This window comes from Mus caroli, unplaced genomic scaffold, assembly GCF_978045245.1.
Source record: "Mus caroli unplaced genomic scaffold, Mus_caroli_1 scaffold_1, whole genome shotgun sequence".
Lineage (NCBI taxonomy): Eukaryota > Metazoa > Chordata > Mammalia > Rodentia > Muridae > Mus > Mus caroli.
Genome location: NW_028227256.1, coordinates 177,362,972 through 177,383,742, shown reverse-complemented (window position 1 = coordinate 177,383,742; position 20,771 = coordinate 177,362,972). Strand labels below are relative to the sequence as shown.

At 44.5% G+C, this 20,771-nt stretch overlaps 1 protein-coding gene across 1 annotated transcript in view; it reads right to left on the bottom strand.

Moving 5' to 3' along the window:
* Cnst (consortin, connexin sorting protein) overlaps window positions 1-20,771 on the bottom strand; it is an 80,958-nt gene that overhangs the window by 36,326 nt on the left and 23,861 nt on the right. Inside the window, exon 2 of the mRNA XM_021169968.3 lies at window positions 11,667-12,097. Coding sequence (XP_021025627.1) covers window positions 11,667-12,045 — 379 coding nt within the window. The 5' untranslated portion in view covers window positions 12,046-12,097. The remainder of the gene's footprint in view (window positions 1-11,666; window positions 12,098-20,771) is intronic.

Below are 20,771 nucleotides of genomic sequence, written 5' to 3'. Positions count from 1 at the left end.
GCTTTCCACTTTAACCGTTAGCAACGCTAACCCCATTCACCAGAACCTCAGGACTGATTCCAATGCTCATGTTCAAATCACGTGAGCTGCCCATCTGTCACTAGCATCGTTCAGCTGGTCTGTCTCAGAAAGGGTCTTTCCTAGTAAGAGAAGACAAGCAGCCCTTTCCTTCCTTTGACAATGTGCCCCAAACCCTGCCTTTCTCTGTCTACCACATAAACCCAATGCTCTAGTGGACTAGTACACTCTTTATATCCCTAGGGAAATACTCCATACATCTCCTACCTATTTGTGTTCTACCCTAACACACACACACACACAGAACTGCAGAGATGTATCACCCACACCTATATCGTATGTCTTGGGATAACATTCTCTACTGAGACAGAGTCCATAAGTCAAAGAGCTTTGAACAGGGAGGAGCCAGGGCCCAGTTACAGCATTATCTTTCAGAGTGACCTTAGAGTAGAAAGTTACTCACCATAAATGGAGATGAGTTCTCAAATCGTCCCTAGATCTGATAAACTAACAGTCAAGATCCTCACAGAGATTTTGATGATTAAGTAATACACAAAGTGCTGGCCTGGTGGTACACACACATTTGTAAACCCAGCAGTTGGCAAGCGGAAGCAGCAAGATCTGAGGTTCTATGCCATCTTTAACTTCACATTGAATTTGAAGCCAGAGTGGGCTACAAGATAATCTGTCACAAACAACAACAGCACTGGAGAGCTGCGTATGGGAAAACCTCTAAGGCTTGCTGGCTACCTACTTACAGGCAACCACTGAGCTCTGGGTTCAGTGAGAAACTGTCCTTATTAGGGTTGCTAGTGCTATGATAAAACACCACGATCAAAAGCAACTTGGGGAGGAAAGGGTTTATTTGGCTTACACTTCCACATCACTGTTCATCATGGAAGGAAGTCAGGACAGGAACTAAACAGGGCAGGAACCTGGAAGCAGGAGTTGATGTAGGGCTATGGAAGGGTGCTGCTGACTGGGTTGTTTCTCATGTCTTGCTCAGCCTGCTTTCTTATAGTACCCAGGATCACCAGCTCAGGGATGGCACCACCCACAATAGGCTGGGCTGTCTCACTTCAATCACTAATTTCGAGAACACCCCACAGTCTTGCTTACAGCCCCGTCTTACGGAGGCATTTTGTCAATTAGGGTTTCCACCTCTCTGATGACTCTAGCTTGGGACAAGTTGGCATAAAACAAGTCAGGACAGAAATTCAGTCTCAATCAATCAAATGTAAAATAATTAGGTGGACAAGCAATTGATGACACCTGACACAGAGGTCTGACCTCCACAAATACACAAAATTAACAACATTTTTTTAAAAGAAAGGAATATGAGGCAGTGGGAGTTGCTTAATGGTATGAGGCCTGGGACCACATTCCTTGCACAGCAAAAAAAAAAAAAAAAAAAAAAAAAAGAGGAAGAAGAGGGGGAAGAAGAGGAGGAAGGGAAAGGAGGAAGAAGAAAGAAAGAAGAGGAGAGAACTTTTCTTGCCCAAGAACCAGAGAAAGGACAATCCAGAAGCCAGGCCTGCTTCCAACACTTATCTCCTGTACTTTATCCAAGTTACTTATACTCTGATTCCTAGCTTTGTTTTGGCTTCTCTGGGCATCTAGCTTCTAAGATCGATAGCCGTATATAAAGTAGTGGAGACAGGAAAACCAAGGTGTGCTCCTGACCCTCACTGCCAGGTGAAGGAGATCATTGAGACAGATAAACCTCCCCCCTTTTAAGAAAACCATTCAAAGGCAAACACTAATAAAGCTTACATCCCTATGTTGTAGTGAATAAGAACTAAGCCGGACACAGTGGCACTCTCCTGTGCCTCAGCACTTAAACAGAGGCAGGAGAATCGGTTCCAGGTCATCCTTTGTAGGAAATTTAAAGCCATCTTGGACTAAGTAAAAAGACACCCCCCCCCCAAAAAAAAAGCAAAATATAAGAGTAGAAAATAGCTTGGCATGGTGGATCACACCTTTAATCCTAGCATTAGAGAGGCAGAGGAAGTTGAATCTGTGAATTCCAGGCCAGCCTAGTTTGCAGACTGAGTTCTGGAACAGCCAAGGCTACACAGAGAAACCCAAAACGAAAAACAAAAATTAAAACAAAAGAACAAATGAAAACATTTAAAAAGGAGCATGTATGATAGTTACAGACTTAGTTCAACATTCACCAACACTGTTAGTGTGAGCACCAGCGGGCTCGTGTCCCCAATACAGTAACATGCATTGCCTTCCAGGATGGCTTCTTTTTCTTAGACACTCAAGTTTCCTTCACATCTTCCCATGGCTTCATATCTCGTTTCTTCTCAGCACAGAATGGGCTTCTTTTAGTCGGGCAACGTTTAAGAAGAGAAACACAGGTATAACCATAGACTTACAGGCTAACATGATGTGAATCTGCACCTTTCTCTTGTAGTAAATGACTTTATGATAGCTACTTGAACATTCAAAGTATAATATGGAAGCCTGGTGGTTGTCTGTGTGTATTTCAAGGTAATTTTGACATTGTTACATTTGGCAACAATGCCCAATAAGTCTTCTAATTGTTTCTCACTTTAAGAAGGTTAATTATATGTCATGTGTTATCTCTAAAATTCTTTGTGGTACATAAGAAGTTCTCTTGTAAAAACACATTTATCGTTAAGCAAGAAAATCAAAACATGAACTGCTTGCTGCATGCAATTTCCCCTTAACTATAATGCCTCACTCAATATAGAGAAAGCTCGGTGCTACTGTACACGAATCCAGATGGTTAAAGAGAAACAAGAAACTCTAGTTACCTTCCTTTGCAAAACCACGTGAGTTACAATTAAAGTACCCTCCAAACAAGGTGGGGATGCTATTTATACATTTTGCAGATGACAGGCAAATTCAGAAGCCCTAATTTAACTTAACACCTGTCAACTTCATTAAGCTCTAAAAAAGAGAACACTGTTCAACATGTGTCTGTTAAGGTTTTATTTAGCTTTTATACTTGATTTTAGCAAAAGACTGAGAAACAATTTGATTTGATTTAAAAATTTGTAACAGCTTTGGGGCAAAGATCAGGTAGTCTATCTTGACTGAGATACATTTATTCAGTTCTGTGCCTCTGGCACAAGACTGATCCAGTCAGCTGAGAGCCTGAGGGTTGTCAGGAAGCACTTTAGAGCCCAGGGATAGCTTCTAACAGCTTTTGTCTCGAAATGCCAGGACTGCACCCTGGCATGCATGCCCCTCTAGTATCCGCCATCTGCCAGCTCAGCTGAGACGCGACTGCTGGCTTCCAGGCAGAGGAATAGTGTGACTGGATCATTTAAAAGCGGAAACCATGAATGTGAGACATTATCCCAGACAAATGAGACCCAAAGGGTCTAGGAGCCAGCAATGACCAAGTAAGCACAGTTGTGATGGAGCCCTAGTTAGGTTTTCAAAGCAAAACGGCAGGAGAGGCAGCCCCACTCTCCCATGTCCCTTTATCTGACTTGTCTCTGTTACCTGAAGGACAGACACAGGTGTTTGTCTGTGTCATCTAAGTAGGAACCCCTCCAGAGCAGGAAGTGGCAGACTCTGCTGTAAATTATTGTCAGGTGAGCAGAAAGTCAACTGACAACTAGTTGAGTTACAAAATGATATCTGAAGCCAGAGAGGGAAAGTCAGGAACAATGTCACCTTCAAGAAAAGAAAGCAGGGCATTTGAGAATGCCCATGTGATTGACAAACTACAAAGCCAGTCCTGGTTGTTAGGAAGAATAAATGCTTAGAGAAAGCCCTGAGCTTTCACATCCATGATCTGAGAGGCTCTGCAGTGAGGAGGAACCACAAACAGCCTGTTAGAGAGCCCAGAGCCAAGCTCGAAAGCCCAGAAAAGGAACCCAAGTTAACCCAGTGAAGAAGTGCCACCCCTCTGCTTCCCAGAGTCACTGCCATCATAGGGTTCACCAGGTCCAGCATCCAATAACAAAAGTCTCAAAGTGACAAAGAAACAGTTTAGAATGGCCGGAATAAGGAAAGAAATCGAAGGATGGAAAACATTTCTGAGGAAGACTAAAACAGCAGGCCTACTAATGAAAGTAGGTTACCAGTCTCAAAAATGCTCAGAGACCAAAGGAAGAACAAAAAACCAATAGGAAACATGAAAGCAAAGCAGAGGGAGACGAGGAGAGAGACAGACTGAAAAGGGAAAATACCGTTTAATGCACATGGACCTTCTGTTTGGTGTGGCTTGAGTTTTGGAAATAGACACCAGCGAGGAATGATATGAATCTAATTACGGCCACTGAATGAAGAGAACCATTTTGGGCAATGAGTGGCTAAGGGCAAATTGATGTTTTACAGTAATAAAAATAGTAAAAGAGAAAGTACGTTCAGCTCTGTGATTTTGCTACGATTCTCTGAGCCACTGCGTAGCTTTTCTTTAAACCCCAGAATGCTGAGTCCATCTCAGCCATATTCCTGTGGGTGACCAGGTGTGAACATAACCTTGAGGTCTATACAGTCCCCACCCTAGACTTTCTCCCACGCATCTTCATTCTAACTTCTAATATTGTCACTGTCTAAACACACAGAAAATTCTCTGCACCAGGACCAGTATTATGGGGTAAGATAAATCTGAGAAGGAGACAAAGTCCTTCCGGCCTGACCTGGGGTCAAAGGGATGTATTATGTAATTATGGCATAATTATCACCTGCTCTGTGTGGCTAGGTCTCCTCCCATGCCCTTAGGTAACAGCCTCTGCCTTCAGAGGGGGCAGGGCTGAAGCAGGGCTGTGGTGCCCAGGTTAGACTGGGGTCATGCTATGCTATTAACATGTGGTAATAAAGTAATTAATGGTAGAAACAAAGAAGGTTTCACATGTAGGCCCTGGATCTGTCTGTCAGCAGGCTTTATTTTAGGTAGCCTTTTGTTATTGTTTTTGAGATGGGATCTTCTCAGTCCGGGACTCACTACATAACCCAGGCTGGCCTGAACTCGAGAGTGATCTCCTGCCTCCTCCTAAGTGCTGGGATTACAGGCATGAACCACCTGTCAGCTTTAGGTGGCAATTTAAAAATGACTGTTAACACCTGGGCTGTTCTAAAGGTCACACCTCTCATCTGCTAAATTCTCTGCTTATAAACTGCAGTCAAGGCAGACTCTGGATGACAATGCCACACCTCTAAGAGAATCCTCTCATTCTTTCTGGTAAGTGTCACAGAGGGCGCTCTCCTTGAGCAGAAGTTGCAAGGCCTTTTATAGCTTGTTTGCTTGCTGTGCACTTATAGAGGATGGCCCTAACTAAAAGCTTCAATAAATCACAGTGAGCCGCAGCCTGGATCTACCTTAGTATCGAGTACCACTTCCTTCAGCTAGACTCGTCTTCAACTTAAAGATCTTATTTTTTTCCTTTCAAATACAGGGCTCTTTAAACCAGGCACATTATCCTAAACTCAGTGTTCAGTGTTTGTGGCTACACTGGGGATTTGAAAAAGCATTTCACAAATGAACTTTATGAAAACTCGAAGGGGATTTGACAAATGTTTGTCACTGAGAGCACTCTTGGGCCAGTCTCTCCATTCTTAACCCTGAAGGTATCCAAGCAGCTGACCCCCAGCAGCTGCACCCATGCCACCACCATGCTCCCTCTGTCCCCTGCAGCTACATCTATGCCACCACCGTGCTCCCCCCAGCAGCTGTACCCAGGCCACCCTCTTGCTCCCTGCGATTCCCTCCAGTTCTGTCCCTTTCTAGAGCTTGCTTCAGGCTATTATCATTTCGTATTCATGGCACTCTTAGTACACATAAATATTGCCAGAAATTAGGCTCTAAATTATGTAGAACATGCCAATTAGCACCAATGTTGGGAATCTCTAATTTTCCTCTTAGATGTTTGATTAGCTGTTCAACATTCTAACAGGTCTTATTAAAAATGAAAAATATGCAAGGGGTTTGCCCAAGCATGCAATTAGCTATTCAAATTCCTAAACCTTAAATTAATAAAGACTCTTAAACTTCTTGTCCACAAACAACTCAAGTGCCAAAGTTTCATAGAACATTAATAGACTTTCAGTTCTGACCCAGACCTGGTTAATATCGGAATGGCTAAGTCCCACCAGGTTATCAAGGTCATCCGGTCGCAGAAACACTACATTCATCAGCTATCAAATACAAACGTTTCCTGATTCTCTGGGATACAAAAAGGTGAACAAGACTCTCAAAATCAAGTTATCTTCCAAGGAAGCATAGAGACAGGAAATGACATGAGCAAAGGCTCTTGCTGCGGAAGCCTGGAGGCCTGAGTTCACTTCCCAGACTCCACAGAAGTGGAGGGTGAGAAGCAAAGCCACAGAGTCCTCTGACTGCCACACAGTACCACCTGCACTGGGACTAGGGCACTGACGAGGCTATTTAATGAGTAATTCTCTCTCTCACCAAAGACACAGGCACATGCTCAAATTTGGAAACATAAAAATGCTTTTTGTGTTGAGCCGGGCATGGTGGTGCACGCCTTTAATCCCAGCACTCGGGAGGCAGAGGCAGGCGGATTTCTGAGTTCGAGGCCAGCCTGGTCTACAGAGTGAGTTCAGGACAGCCAGGGCTATACAGAGAAACCCTGTCTCGAAAAAAAAAAAATGCTTTTTGTGGAGAGAGGGAGAGACTAAAATTTCTTTAAAAGAATTTCCCCTGTTTTAATCTGTAATTCTCTAAAATCTCCTGACAATAGATTACCTTTGGAAGAACAGAATCAGATTTAGGAAGATTTAGAAAGCCAGGAGGTACGATTGAAGAGAAGCAAAGAGAAACACATGTAACAGCACTTGATACAGTTCCCATAAAACGTGGTACAAACTGTCCTTTAGCAGGGATCTCTGCCTTTCATGGAGCTATGGACTATATAACTACCTCAATATTCTTTTCAACAAATTTTTGCTGAGATGTAACTTACATGGCTTACAACTCACTTCTTGAAGTACAGAACTGAAGTGCTTTATTCTCTAGAGTGTTGTCTACTATGTACAGTCCATATTTGTGGTTTCTCTCCTTTCATTAGCATAATTAATGCTTTCAAGCTTCATTTTGTGGGTTCTATCTCAGTACATTATTATTATTATTGTTGAGACAGGGTTTCTCTGTGTAGCTGTATAGCCCTGGCTGTCCTAGAACTCATGCTGTAGAGCAGGCTGGCCTCAAATTCTCAGAGATCAGTGCCTCTGCTTCCCATAAGCTGGGATTAAAGCTGTACGGTGCCACCGCTGCCACCATGGCCGGCTTCAGATGCTGTATTTTAGAAGTATGGCTGAAATCATGACCCAGTGACTAGAGAAGGGGCACATCTCAGGTCTCTGTCCATGGAGATTCCCAGTATCCCTCACATGGGCACTGCAGACAGCCCTTCACCCTTTCCCTCCTGACTACTCTTCATCGCCCTGGCTTGCTGGGCACTGGCTGTGCCTCCCATAGTTACTGTCATGTTCAAGCCTGTTGGGAAGGTCCAAACTGGTTATTGTAACACAAGGCATTTGTGATCTGCGCCTCATCAATCCCCCAAATCTCTGGCACACTACCTGCTATTTCCCCTCCACTCAGCCTTTCGCTGTCTTCAGCCAAAGAAAATATGGAGACTCACTAACACAAAGGATACTCTCTCCTTGCACTGGGGGCTGCTCTGACATATTTCATCTTTATCCTTATCTCCTTTCTTGGCCTGCATTCGTCCTATCTCCGCAGAGACATCAATTCCTCCTGGAGGCTTCCACACCTCTCCCTGGATGCTGCCAGGGATGGTTAACCCTGTCAGGGCTTCCTTTGCTGGACTGCCTGTTAGCTCCTTCGCTGTCTCACCTGAGCACGAGGAACAGGAAGGCAGGAAGGGTAGATGGTACATAACACTCAATAAACACCTGCTGACTAAGAGGTCTCTATGGGTCTACAAATTAATGTAATGGCAGTACTTATAAAGTACAGAATTTTTCTGTTATATAAAGCCATTGTGCCTTAGTTAAGATATTTTCGGGGTAGGCAGAATAAAGGCTCCAAAAAATGATTATGTCCCAATGACATGAATGACATCATTACCTTATGTCAAAGAGGAGCTGAGGCAGTAGACAGATCTAAGGCTGCTCATCAGTTATCTTTGAACAAGGAGGTTCTGCTGGACTGCTCTGTGGGACCATGAGAACCCTTAGATACAGCAGAGGAAGGCAGCAGAGTCCAAGCAGCATCTGCGAGGACTCTACAAGTCTTTGCTGGCTGCAACGATGGAGGACGGGAGGGAGCCACACACTGGGCTAGAAGCTAGAAAGACAGAGAGACTGGCTAGAGTCTAGAAACCCCCTTAAGAGTATCTACAAAGAACGTAGTTGACTGACAACCTCACTTTAGCCCAGAGAGCAAGGGCAGACTCCTAACCTATAGAACTGTATGTTAGATATTATGTGCTGTTTTTGAACCTCTCGAGTTGGAGAAATTTACTAGGGGATCATGGGATTTTTTTTTTAAATGAATATATCTTGGGCTGGAGACAAGGCTGATGAATAAAGTGGTTGTCACACAAGCACCAGGACCAGAGTTGGGGTCTCCAGAATCCGTACGTGACTCCACATGAATTTGGAGGGCAGTTAGAAAAGTCTGTCTTATGGTCAAAGTCGGACATGTAAGATGCAATTGGGAGCTCATGTTTTATGGCATCACCAGTTGTTACTTTAGATTCAGTAGCATGCCAGTGGGTCCCTTCTACCTAACACTAAACACAGGAGGGGGTCCTAGGTTCAATTCTCTGTATTATATATGTACATATACACACAGGCACACACATAGGCACACACACACAGGATTTAAGAGAAGTACAGACAAAAGAGCCAAGACAGCCAAGACACACTCAGATTAATTTGTTAGTTCTGAATTCTCTAAGACCTGTCACCTAGATGGACACTCTGCCACAGCAAGCACACGAACTCATAAACACTGGATTTTTGGCTACTTTATGCACAGGACTGTTGTCCTCAGGACAATGCTCAGGATATGCAATGTCAGCTTCCTTGTGATAAGCAGAGACATGGAAGGAACTGAGTTCCTGATCTCAGATCATAAAGGTAGCAGCAGCAGGCAGAGCATAGCTTCAAATCCAGAGCTCTCCTTGCTAACTGTTGACTCCAGGCTGACTGGAGTATCCATTTCCAGGTTTTGTCTTCCTCCAGTTCCCAGCCTTCCTGGTCTTAGACCAGCTAGATACCTTAAACCATGGTGGAAGTGAAAGCAGATAGGGTGCTGAACATGGGGGCAGCGTCAATTTAGAAGAGTCGAGTCTCCCACGTGCTTTCTACCTCTGGTTCTGATTATCTCCTGCACTGTTTTGTCTACTGCTTAGATGCCATGGTGACTAGTGCCGAGCAAACACCAAATGTTGTTATGGCAATCTTTATAGACACTTCATCTGAACTTGTCTGTTAAGTCATACAAAATTTATGAGCCATTGATTGCCAGGGGCTGAGGGCAGGAGGACTGGGGAGTGACTGCTAATGGGTTCGTAGTTTTTTTGTTTTTTTACAGAGGACCCAATGCTGCACAGCTCTGTGGCTGTAATAAAACCACTGTGCCGTAGGCTTTAAAAGGCAAACTTGGTAGCTTGTTAATTATATCTCCATTTTTTAACAACTTGCTATTATAAAGAAACCAGACATTGACGAATGTTGGCAAAGGGACAGAGAAACTGTATCTCACCCATATTTCCATATTTGCCGCGCTGGAAAGCAGTTCTCCAGTTAAACATCATGTTACCTACCATGAAAGACCATCCCCCATTGATAAATGAGAGAAATGAACGTGTGTTCACAGGGGTGTCACACACAGGAGCCAAAAGACAGAATAACCAATGTGCTCAACCGTGTACACGCAAGTACCCAGGAAATGTGCTGCCTCCATGCAAGGGAGCATTTCTTGGCCATAAAAGAAAGAGACTGTAAATAGATTGTAGCCGGAGTGAACCAGGAAAATGTGTTATGTGAAAGAACCCAGCCAAAACTCCATCTATATGATTCCACTGACAACCGAGTCCAGAGAGGACATTCTATAGAGACAAAAAATTAATTAGTAACTGCCTACAAGAGGGATAGCTCTGAGAAACGGACTGTTAACAGGTATGGGGCTCACTAGGGGTTCTTGTGTTTTGAGATTTCTAGCTCTGTAGTCAGATGACCTGGTGCTCACTGTGTAGCCCTGCTTGGCAAGTCTGTGATTCCAGCTCCCAAATGCTGGGATTACAGGTGGGGGCCACCATGCCCAGACAGGTTTCAGTTCTTAAGACAGCACTATCAGACTATGGAGACAGACAGACAAGTGCCTCGAAGGACAGTTTATAAAATCAATCTAATCCACACAGCACTGTGCACATCATGTTTACCATATCAGCTCTTTTATGAAAAATGTATTCACACCCCTTACCAGGGGTGAAATATTTTAAGTAAACCCGGAAAAGACAAAGGAACATGAACAGCCAAGTTATGAATTATCTTTACTGGAGCCAAACTATGAGTTACCTCATTAAATAAGGAATGAATGGCAGGTTATATGAGTGCTTGCATGTTTGTAGACACGTGTGTACAGGTATATGTGTGCATGCAGAGGTTGGTAGGTCAGTGGTTAAGGCTGGGTGTTTTCCTTAGTTATTCTCCATTTTATTTACTGAGGCAGGGTCTCCCACTGAACCTGGAGCTTGCCGATTCAGCTGCTCCACATAGCCAGCTTGCCCCTTTCTTTACCTACTAGTACTGGGGTACATGCAGGCCTCCAGACCAACCTCATACTGTGTGTGTGCGTGCAAGGGTCTGAACTCTGGTTCTAGTGTTTATGCAGTAAGGACTTACTGCATCTACTGAGACAGGTTCCAGCCCTGTAGTTTTATAGTTGGCTCTAAATTTTAAAGCTACAAATGCAAACCAGGAGATAGAGTAACAACATTTCTTATCAGCCAAAGTACGAGCGAGTGGAAGAGCAGGAGGGAGGGGGACTCATTCGCTTAATTCACTAGGCCTCCTGCAAGCACTGCTGGCCCCGGGTGAAGTGCAGGCCAGTAAGGACTTCCAGCCAATAGCGTGCCAGAACTGTCGAGGCCAGCATGCCTCTGATAAACCAACCACACAAAGTCAGACAAACAAACAACAAACAAAACCCACCACTGGTGGCCTTTCCCCACGACCGCCTGCTGATTCAGACACAGAACCCCAGAGCTGTATTTTACCTGACAAACTATATTCTGAAGAAAAGTCTGAATTACTTTGTAACCAGAGATAGGCAGATCTTGAAACCAGATGCTTCCTCAACACTGGTGCGTGTAGGCACTGGTGCGTGTAGGCACTGGTGCGTGTAGGCACTGCTGCGTGTAGGCTACGAGTTCACCTGCAGAGGGAGGCAGGAAGAGCCTACAGCAGGCTGTACTAGCCCAGACCACCCCAGGTCAGAGAGCAAAGCCGCCGTAAGGCAGAAGGAAAAGGTAAGGTCAGCACACCACGGTGTGGTCTATAAAGGAAGCAGACTAAACACGTTATAATTTCTCTATAGACCGTGACTGCAGGGACAAATGCTATGCAAGAACCACACAGTGGGGCCGCAGGTGCTGCGGCAGAACAACACTAGAAGAAATGTTTATTTTTGTTAAAGGAGAGCAAAGATAATCGGAAGGCCTCACCTGGAGGTGCGCTCTTAGGAGTGCCTTTTTTGGCCCTTGGACTTCTTTTTGCAGGTAGGTTTTGGTCCTGTCCCAAGGAAGGTGGGTCATCTTTGGGACCTTCGCTTGGAGTGTTTTCTGCGTTCTCCGTGGGGGCTGCCTCGCAGCTGGACGGGAAGCTTTCGTTATTGTTGAGACTGTCCTGTTCAGACACTGTGGCTCTCCCCATGGCGCCTTCACTGGTGGTCAGACCTGCAGGCCCGTCTCCAGCAAGCTGATTTTCATTTTCGTCTGAGACAGAAGGCAAGCGTGTCACTCTCCTTTCCACGCTGTCCCCCGGATGACATCCATCTTGTGGCTCTATCTGCAGACTGTATGTAGGAGGGTCGCTGTCATCCATTAGCGCATCTTTTGTGGAACTGTTTTAACGTCTCATCAAAGACCCTCCATGCCTGCAAAGACAAAGGACTTAGTTATGGCTACTTCATTCCCTAACCTCTGGGGCTAACAGTTTCCCACTTTCCATTCCGCTGGAGTTAGGAAAGCAGTGAACTCCATTCCTCCCTCTTCTTCACCTGTCACCTCACCCAAATCTCACCCAGTTCTACTTCAGCATGACGGCTTCACAGCCGCTGTCCCGTGTGTGACATTCCACTAAGCCCGAGTGGAAAGCCGCCTGCACACACTGCCTTCCTAGGTGCTCAGGGTGGTTCTGCGTGGGTATCAGACTGGGGCTGCTGACTTAAGGAAAGAAATTCTTGGCTATGCAGGCTACCTGCTAAAATCAATCACTCACGACATCTCTGCACGCTTGCCAGAAAAGTAAGAGCTAGCTGTGGAACTATTCCTTTGACTAAACAGCAGCAACATTTACAAATGAAAGCACCGGAGGCCACACTGTTTATGTGTTTATTTTCTAGAAAGGTGTGTGTGCAGGAGAAAGTCAAACAGCACGTTTTAGTCTGCGGTTTCACTACACCTTCATCTTCTAAAGATACACTGAGGGTGGAGAAGGCGAACCTCATGACTGCCAGCAAAAGCATTTTAAAAAGAAAGGGTGGCTCGAGAGACAGCTTGGTGGTTAAGAGCCCTAGCTGCTCTTCCAGAGGTCTGGGGTTCAATTCCCAGCACCCACATAGCAGCTCACAACTGTTTGTAACTCCAGTTCCTGGGGACCTAACACCCTCAAACAGACATACATGCAGGCAAAACACCAATGTACATGAAAAAAAAAAAACACCCTAATTTATGATAGAGAGATGGCTCAGTGGTTAAGAGCACTGACTGCTCTTCCTAAGGTTCAGAATTCAATTCCCAGCAACCACATGGCGGCTCACAGCCATCTGTAATGGGATCTGATGCCCTCTACTTGTATGTCTGAAGACAGCTACAGTGTATTCATATACATAAAATAAATAAATCTTTAAAAAGGGAGGGGGGTAATAATTAACTCTAGGCTATTTAAATACCTAGAAAAGTGCCTATAGGTCCCATGTACTTGGGTGGTTGAGGCAGGAGAATGGTTTGAACCTAGGGGTCTGACATCAGCCTGGACAGCAAGAGAACAGTGGTCAAAATACAAGCCAAGCAGATCTATAAAAGATCAAAATCCCTTATCAGCCATTTTTAAAGATCTTATCATTCAAAGGTCCATTTTAAGAAAAAGTATGTCAGCCAGATTATTGACGTTTGCCTGGGTCTGAGTCAACTATTTCAGTAATTCTGGAAAAAACAAATTCCTGTAATCACCTAAAAATGCCATAAAGAAAATAAATAAAAATAAAAATAAGTAAAAATTTAAAAATCACCTAAGTGATAGTACTTTTAAAAACATCTACAAATGGATAAGTTGAAATTTTTCTCTTAAAAATATCTAAATAGGGACTGGCGAGGCAGCTCTGAGGTTAAGAGCACTCTCTGCTCTTGCAGAGGACCCAGATTCAATTCCTGGGTGGCTCACAAATAACTTTATCTCCAGTTCTAGGAGGTCCTATGCACTCTCCTCACCTCTGCAGGCACCAGGTATACATCCACACAGGCAGTTCACACATAAAATGAAAATAATGAAAATAAAATCTTAGAAAAATAACAAAGGGCATGTAAATAAAGTACACTCCTCTTTAAAGTCCACAAACAAGGGCTGGGGCTGTCGCTGAGTCGACAGCGCTTGCCTAGAGTGCAAGGAGCTGTGGGTCCAACCCCTAGTGCCATAGAGACTGGACATAATAGCACATGCCTGACATCCCAGTACGTGGGAGGCAAAGCAGGAATGTAATGTCCTTCTCACCTATGTAGCAAGTCAGAAGCCAGACTGGGATACATGAAACCTATCGCAGAAAATAGATATATACACAAATATATCATACACACACACACATATACATATATCACTTACATATGCAAAAAGTCTACAATATTAATCCTATAAAATGCATTATATACTTGTGACCTATTTTCAGCTGACATTATTTCATATATAAGGTCATTCTTAGAAAAACATAAAAATGTCTACATCTGGCTGGAATCATTTTCCTTAAAATGTGCACACTATCTCCACTGACTCTATTTCTGGTTTTTGTTTTGTTTTGTTGTTTTGAGACAGGGTCTCTCTAGATAGCCCTGACTGTCCTAGAACTCACCCTGTAGATCAAGCTTGGCGTCCAACTCACAAAGATCTGCCTGTCTCTGCCTCTGCCTGCTGGGCTTAGAGGAGTGAGCCACCACCACCCAGTTTGTATTTCTACTTTAAATCACCTCAGCTGCTTTCTAATTTAGACCATCTAACTTAGAGGAGGTACTGCAGCCTGTGTACACTTTAAGTACAGTATTTTATCTTCTAACCGTAGAGACCCAGAGGCCACTCACTCAGGGAATCTAGGACAGAAGAATCAGAAGAGGCTGAGGGAGCCCAGCAGCCATCACTTGGTGAATCCCCTTCACTCCCCATACTGTGGCAGCCACTTCGTATATCTGAGTGTTGAGTATCCGTCTCCAGAGGTTGAACTTTTGTTTTGTTGTGGTGATGCCAGGGGTTAACCCAGGACTTCCCCAGGTGAGTGTTCCAGTGCTGAGCTGCAGCTCCTAACCATCTTTCACTTCACACTAGAGTGTGTGTGTGTGTTACAAGAGCACACGTGCATAGGTGCATGCCTATTTCTCGGTACGGGCTTGTGTGTGCCCAAACACATCTGTGACGGTTAGAGAACAACCTGTAGGAGCTGGCCCGCTCCTCCTACCACGTGGGTTCTGGGTGTTGTGCTCAGGTCCCCGGATGGCAGCAAGGGCTTTTATTCATCACTGAGCTCCTAACTTTCTTGAATTTTCTTTTAAGACAGGATATTGCCAAGCTGCCTGGGAAGACTTCAAATCTGCTACATAGCCCTGCCTGGCCTTGAACTCATGATTCTAAAGCCCAACCTTCTGGTATGCTACTACACCTGGCAAAACGTCATTTGTGTGGCTTAGGTAACAGGACAGGTAAAGCACTTAGGAGAGTACTTGGTCCACACAGCAAATGCTTAATAAATGTTACTTCCCAAGCAGACTCACAGTGCATAACGCCCCGGTGAGTGACTCGAGGGACACTCAACCTTACAGTATATTCAGAAACAGTTCGTCCAAACATTCTAGAACTGACCAGGCTCTGGCTGATAAATAATGCTAACCAGCTTCATTACAGAACACTGAGATACCAATCCAAGTAAGGGCTACATAGAAAGACCTTGTCTCCAGACAATAACAACCAACAAAGCCATGTGTGGGGTGTGTGCTTGTGACTCCTACTGCGAGGAGGCAGAAACGGGCAGGTCACTCGGGCTCACTGGCCAGCTAACCTAGCCTGTTAAGCTAGTGTGCATGCAGTATGTATGTATGTATGTATGTATGTATGTAAAGGTACACAGCTCCTAAGGAACACATCTGAGATCTGGTTTTCACATGCACATGTGATCACATAAACACATACACACAAGGCTCCTGGGTAAGCTGGGCATGATAATCTCAGGAGGACCAACACCCGAGGGACAGCCCAGGTACACGAAAGAGACCCTGTTTCAAAACCAAACAGCTCCTTAGTAAGTATAATTTCATAGACTGCCGAAGCTTTGTCATACACCGGACCATGTCATATATGTGGGGCTGGAGAGATGGCTCAGCAGTTTAAGAGCACTGACTGTTCTTCCAGAGGTCCTGAGTTCAATTCCCAGCAACCACAGACTGACTCACAACCATCTGTAATGAGATCTGATGCCCTCTTCTGGTGTGTCTGAAGACAGCTACAGTGTACTCATATAAATAAAATAAATTAATAAATCGAATATAAAAGTATTCATGCAGCAGACTGACTTCTCATAATCACCCAGCAGATAGTTACGTCCAGGCCTGGTACACTGTTAAAGAAGGAGAGACTCCTATCAGCCAGCTTAGACATACCACATTCAACCATTGTGTTCTGTGGACAGAGGAACTAAAAGAATATTTAACTTGTTGTCTGCCCTCCACCCATTCTAAAACAGAGACAGACCTCCAATGACCACGTTCAAATGCTTTTCTCCTCCCTGAAAGCTCTATCACTGAATGAATGGGTTCCCAGGAGCCCTCTACCTTCTGTTGAGAGACTTTCTGGGTGGTCTTGGGGTAGGCCCACACATCTAAATGAAGAAGCCACTCCCAGGAACATAAATGTTTCTCTTTTGGGCCTCAGGACAACTTGCCTCCTACTCTTTTGTGATGATACCATTAGTTTAACTGTTAATCAAAAGGAATTTAGAATGATATAAATAGTTTAACTGTCAATCGAAAGGAAATCCTGCCAATGTTGTCTAGCATTGGGTCTTAACTCTTTCCAAGATTTTATTCTGTATTTTATTTTTGCTGGACACTTAACAATGCATCGAGGCCTGGCTCAAAAGTCACTCACCCAGTCTCAGTCCTCAGACTCCTCTGCAGCCCTGTGCCAGTCAGAGTCCTCCCTGAGGACTCTGCACTCTTTCAGATGTGTCTTTACATGTAAGCTTTTTGAAGGCCCACAGACTCCTCCTAAGTCTTGTTTGTCAGTGTCTGGCCCTGGCTCCCATGGCTGTTCGACACATGGCTTATGTTTTTATTGTTTTCTTATGAGGGGGGAGTCAGGGGTGATTCCCAGCTGCAGCCTGACCCTGCTCTGAAAGGTAAAGGGCCGGATGCATAGTGCTTGGCCCTGTCTGCACTCTTAAAGCCTTGCAATGAGAATATTTTCATTTGAACAAGGGGATAAACGTCCCGAGAAATCCTAACCATTACCAAGCTCTGTCAGCTCTGGAGTTCAAAGTAAGATGTCAGACCCCTCTCCTTCTCTGCCAGCAGTGGGGAAAGGACTGAGCTAAATGACAGTGGTTCAAACCCTGCGCTAACAGGATGGCAGGTCATCAGTGCCTGGGAGTTTGTGTTCAAACTTACTTTATCTGCACAATACGGCTATCTGTTCAAGTCCTTATGTCTCGACCAAATCTCTCCAAAACAGCAGCAACCCCGAATCACTACCACAACACAGACACTAACATATTTTGCCTTTAAAAGCATGACAGTGACTTTCCAGACTCTTGAGGCAAAATAGCATTCCAAATATGTACATGGTGTGAGTCATCTGACATGTTGACTCTTTAGCCAAAGAATTTCAAACAAATATATTCAAGGAAGGCCTATATAAAATGTGGAAGCCCAGAAAACCTCAAGGAAGAGATACCAAACAAGCATTCTAACAGTTTAAAAATAGAAGTCTTTATTTTGTTAAAAGCATAAACTTGCCCGGGGGGGGGGGGGGTGGGGGGTGGGGGTGGGGGGGGTGGCGCACGCCTTTAATCCCAGCACTTGGGAGGCAGAGGCAGGCTGATTTCTGAGTTTGAGGCCAGCCTGGTCTACAGAGTGAGTTCCAGGACAGCCAGGGCTACACAGAGAAACCCTGTCTCAAAAAAAAAAACAAAAAAAAAACAAAAAAAAAACAAAAACAAAAACAAAAACAAAAAGAAGCATAAACTTAATCATGATTCTTACACTTAAATGTAGTGATATTAAGCATAAGCTCTGATTAAGGTGAAAGACGCTGCACAGGAATAGTTAGGTACGTACCAGTGACTAGAACTACTTTAGGAGACTGTAAATGCCGTATTTCTTTAATTCATTCAGATCAGACTGAAATACTTTAACTTTCACATACCAAGTTCCTTCATAAGAACAAAGGCTGAGCCGGGCGTGGTGGTGCACGCCTTTAATCCCAGCACTCGGGAGGCAGAGGCAGGTGGATTTCTGAGTTCGAGGCCAGCCTGGTCTACAAAGTGAGTTCCAGGACAGCCAAGGCTACACAGATAAACCCTGTTTCGAAAAACCAAAAAAAAAAAAAAAGAAAAAAAAAAAAAAAAAAGAACAAAGGCTGACTCCTACGTTTGAATTTGCCAATTTATAGTCAGGTCAAAAGTCAGAGATGGTGATCCAAGGGTGTGCTCTACTAGCCTCAAGTCCAGAGACGCCCACTCCTCACCAGCTCAATACTGAGGAAGGAACATTCACACTCCAGTACCTTCTCACCTTCTCATTAGACACTCCAACACACACACACACACACACACACACACACACACGCACGCACGCACGCACGCACGCACGCCCTTCACTGCGTTCAATACTGTTTCATTTAGTTTTTGCTGGTGCTTGTTTTATTTCTTGGGGTTTCGTTTTTGGAGACAAGGTCTCCGTACAGTAGCTTAGGGTGGCCTGGAACATGCTGTGTAGCTCAGGCGAGTCTCAGTCTCAAGCTCTTCGGCCTGAATGCTGGAATTGCAGCTTTACCACACTCAATTGAGTTCAAACAGTCTTCAAGTGCCAGTCAAAACCTTTCAATTTCACATTTTAGTTATGAGTGTTGACTGCAGTACCGAACTTCCAAGAAGCTTCTAGAAGTTAACCGCATACCAGCTTGGAGGGCTGATGGAGAACCAGAGAAGACTGACATTTCCCCTGTTTTCTAAAATGAATGTAGAGCATACAGGACTCAGACGATGCTTCTTAAAGTGGGATTCTTGTGAGCTTGGTTCATTGCTGGTGGGAGTAGAAATGGGTGTAAGTAGTACCGCGATCAGGATGGGCTTCTCAAAACACTAAACACAAAGTAGGATGATGGTATTCGCCTAGGATCTCAGCACTTGGTAGGGAAATCCATAAGGACCAGATAGATGTTCAGGCTACACAGCAAGTCCAACGTCAGCCTAGGCTACACGACACCCTGCCTCAATCAACAACATAACCCAAATTAATAATAGAAGGACTAAGTGAGCTAACTATATATATATGTCCCCTGCGTGCACACTTCAAGAACTCTAAGTCCTACCACAGTGATATTTTGCGCATACATGTTTATTGCTACCCTGCTCACAACAGCTAACAAATGGAAGCAGCCCGGAATTCCATCAATAGATGGAAAAGAGAAATGTGGAGCATAGACACAACAAGATATTAAAAAAGAAAGAAAGAAATCATGACATGTGCAGAAAAATGGATGGACCTGGAAATTATTTAAAGTGAGATGAACCAGGCTCAGAAAAACAAGTACTGCCTGCTCTCTGACACTTGGAGCCTAGATTTTAATGTTTGTGTCGGTGCACATGCACAAACGAGTGTGGAGGCCAGAGGTTGATGCAGGGAGTTTTCAGTTGCTTTCCACTTCCTTTTTAAAGATTTCTCTTATTGAGCCAGAGGCTCATTGATTTGGCTAGGTTGGCTAGCCCCATGTCCCCAGTGCCAGGAATACAGATGTGCAATGCCACACTCAGCTTCTTTTTTTGTTTGTTTTTTTTTCTGAGACAGGGTTTCTCTGTGTAGCCCTGGCTGTCCTGGAACTCACTCTGTAGACCAGGTTGACTTCAAACCCAGAAATCTGCCTGACTCTGCCTCCCAAGTGCTGGGATTAAAGGCGTGCGCCACCACCGCCTGGCTCACACTCAGTTTCTTACAGATGTTCTGGGAACTCAAGCCCAGGTTCTCACACTTGTGGGCCAAGTGCTTTACCCAGTAGGCCATTGTCCCAGTTCCAATTTCAGTGTGTGTGTGTGTGTGTGTGTGTGTGTGTGTGTGTGTGTGTGTAGGACTAATGCTTCTTAGTGCTCTCTCCCTAAGATGCTGCCCTCAGGGCTCCCTCGTGGACAATGTCAGCTTGTACCTCCCAAGGAAGCGAATGTGAAGTCACAAGGTTTGACTGCTGGTCTACTGGATGTTGCTTGTACACAATGGCAGCATTCAGTCCAAGACCATGACCAGCAAGAGAAAGCAGTACCAGATCCTATCTTGTGGGGAAGGTGGTAAAACGCATGTCAAGTGCTTGACTGACAGGAGTCGACAGGAGCTGAAGTGCTCATTTTACATAACTAAATTAAAATGGAAATCAATTCAGTAACTGGAAGCCTTAGGCACATGTGGAACACTGTATTTGAGCCTTTTACATCAGTAAATTTTGCGAGATCAAAATACAGATTAAACACTGGGCACAGTGGTGCACACCTATAATCTCAACACCCAGGAAGCAGGGGTGGCAAGAGGGTCACAGTTTGCGGCCAGCCCAGGTACAGAGAGCTGGAGACCAGCCTCAGTAAGAGTGAGACCCTGTCTCTAAACAAGGGCATGGGTGAAGGCACTTGCTACCAAGCTCACAAGCATGCACCCACATGCTAAATAAATGTAATTTGAAAAAAAGGGTTATTAGCTAAGCTTGCTGGTACACACCTACAAACCCAGCACTGAGGAAGCTGGGGCATAAAGACTGCTGTGGGGTTGAGACTAGCCTGGGATACATATAGAGTGCTAAGCTAGCCAGCCCTACACAAGACCCTGTGTTTCACTCCAACATGTACCAAGAAGGGGAGAGGCTTTTCCTAGTGTAGTTTCTAGAAACAATATTACAAATACGGCCTGCACTGTATTTCTATTGGTCCATACCTCTCTGACACAGCCTTGACAAGGGTCATAGTCATGGTGACTCACTCCATGCTAATTCATTCTTGCTAATACAAGTTATGCTACAGGCATTTCCTGGCACAGACATTATAATTAGTATAACATGACAATGTAAATAAATACTTACTGACAGAAATAGATGCTATA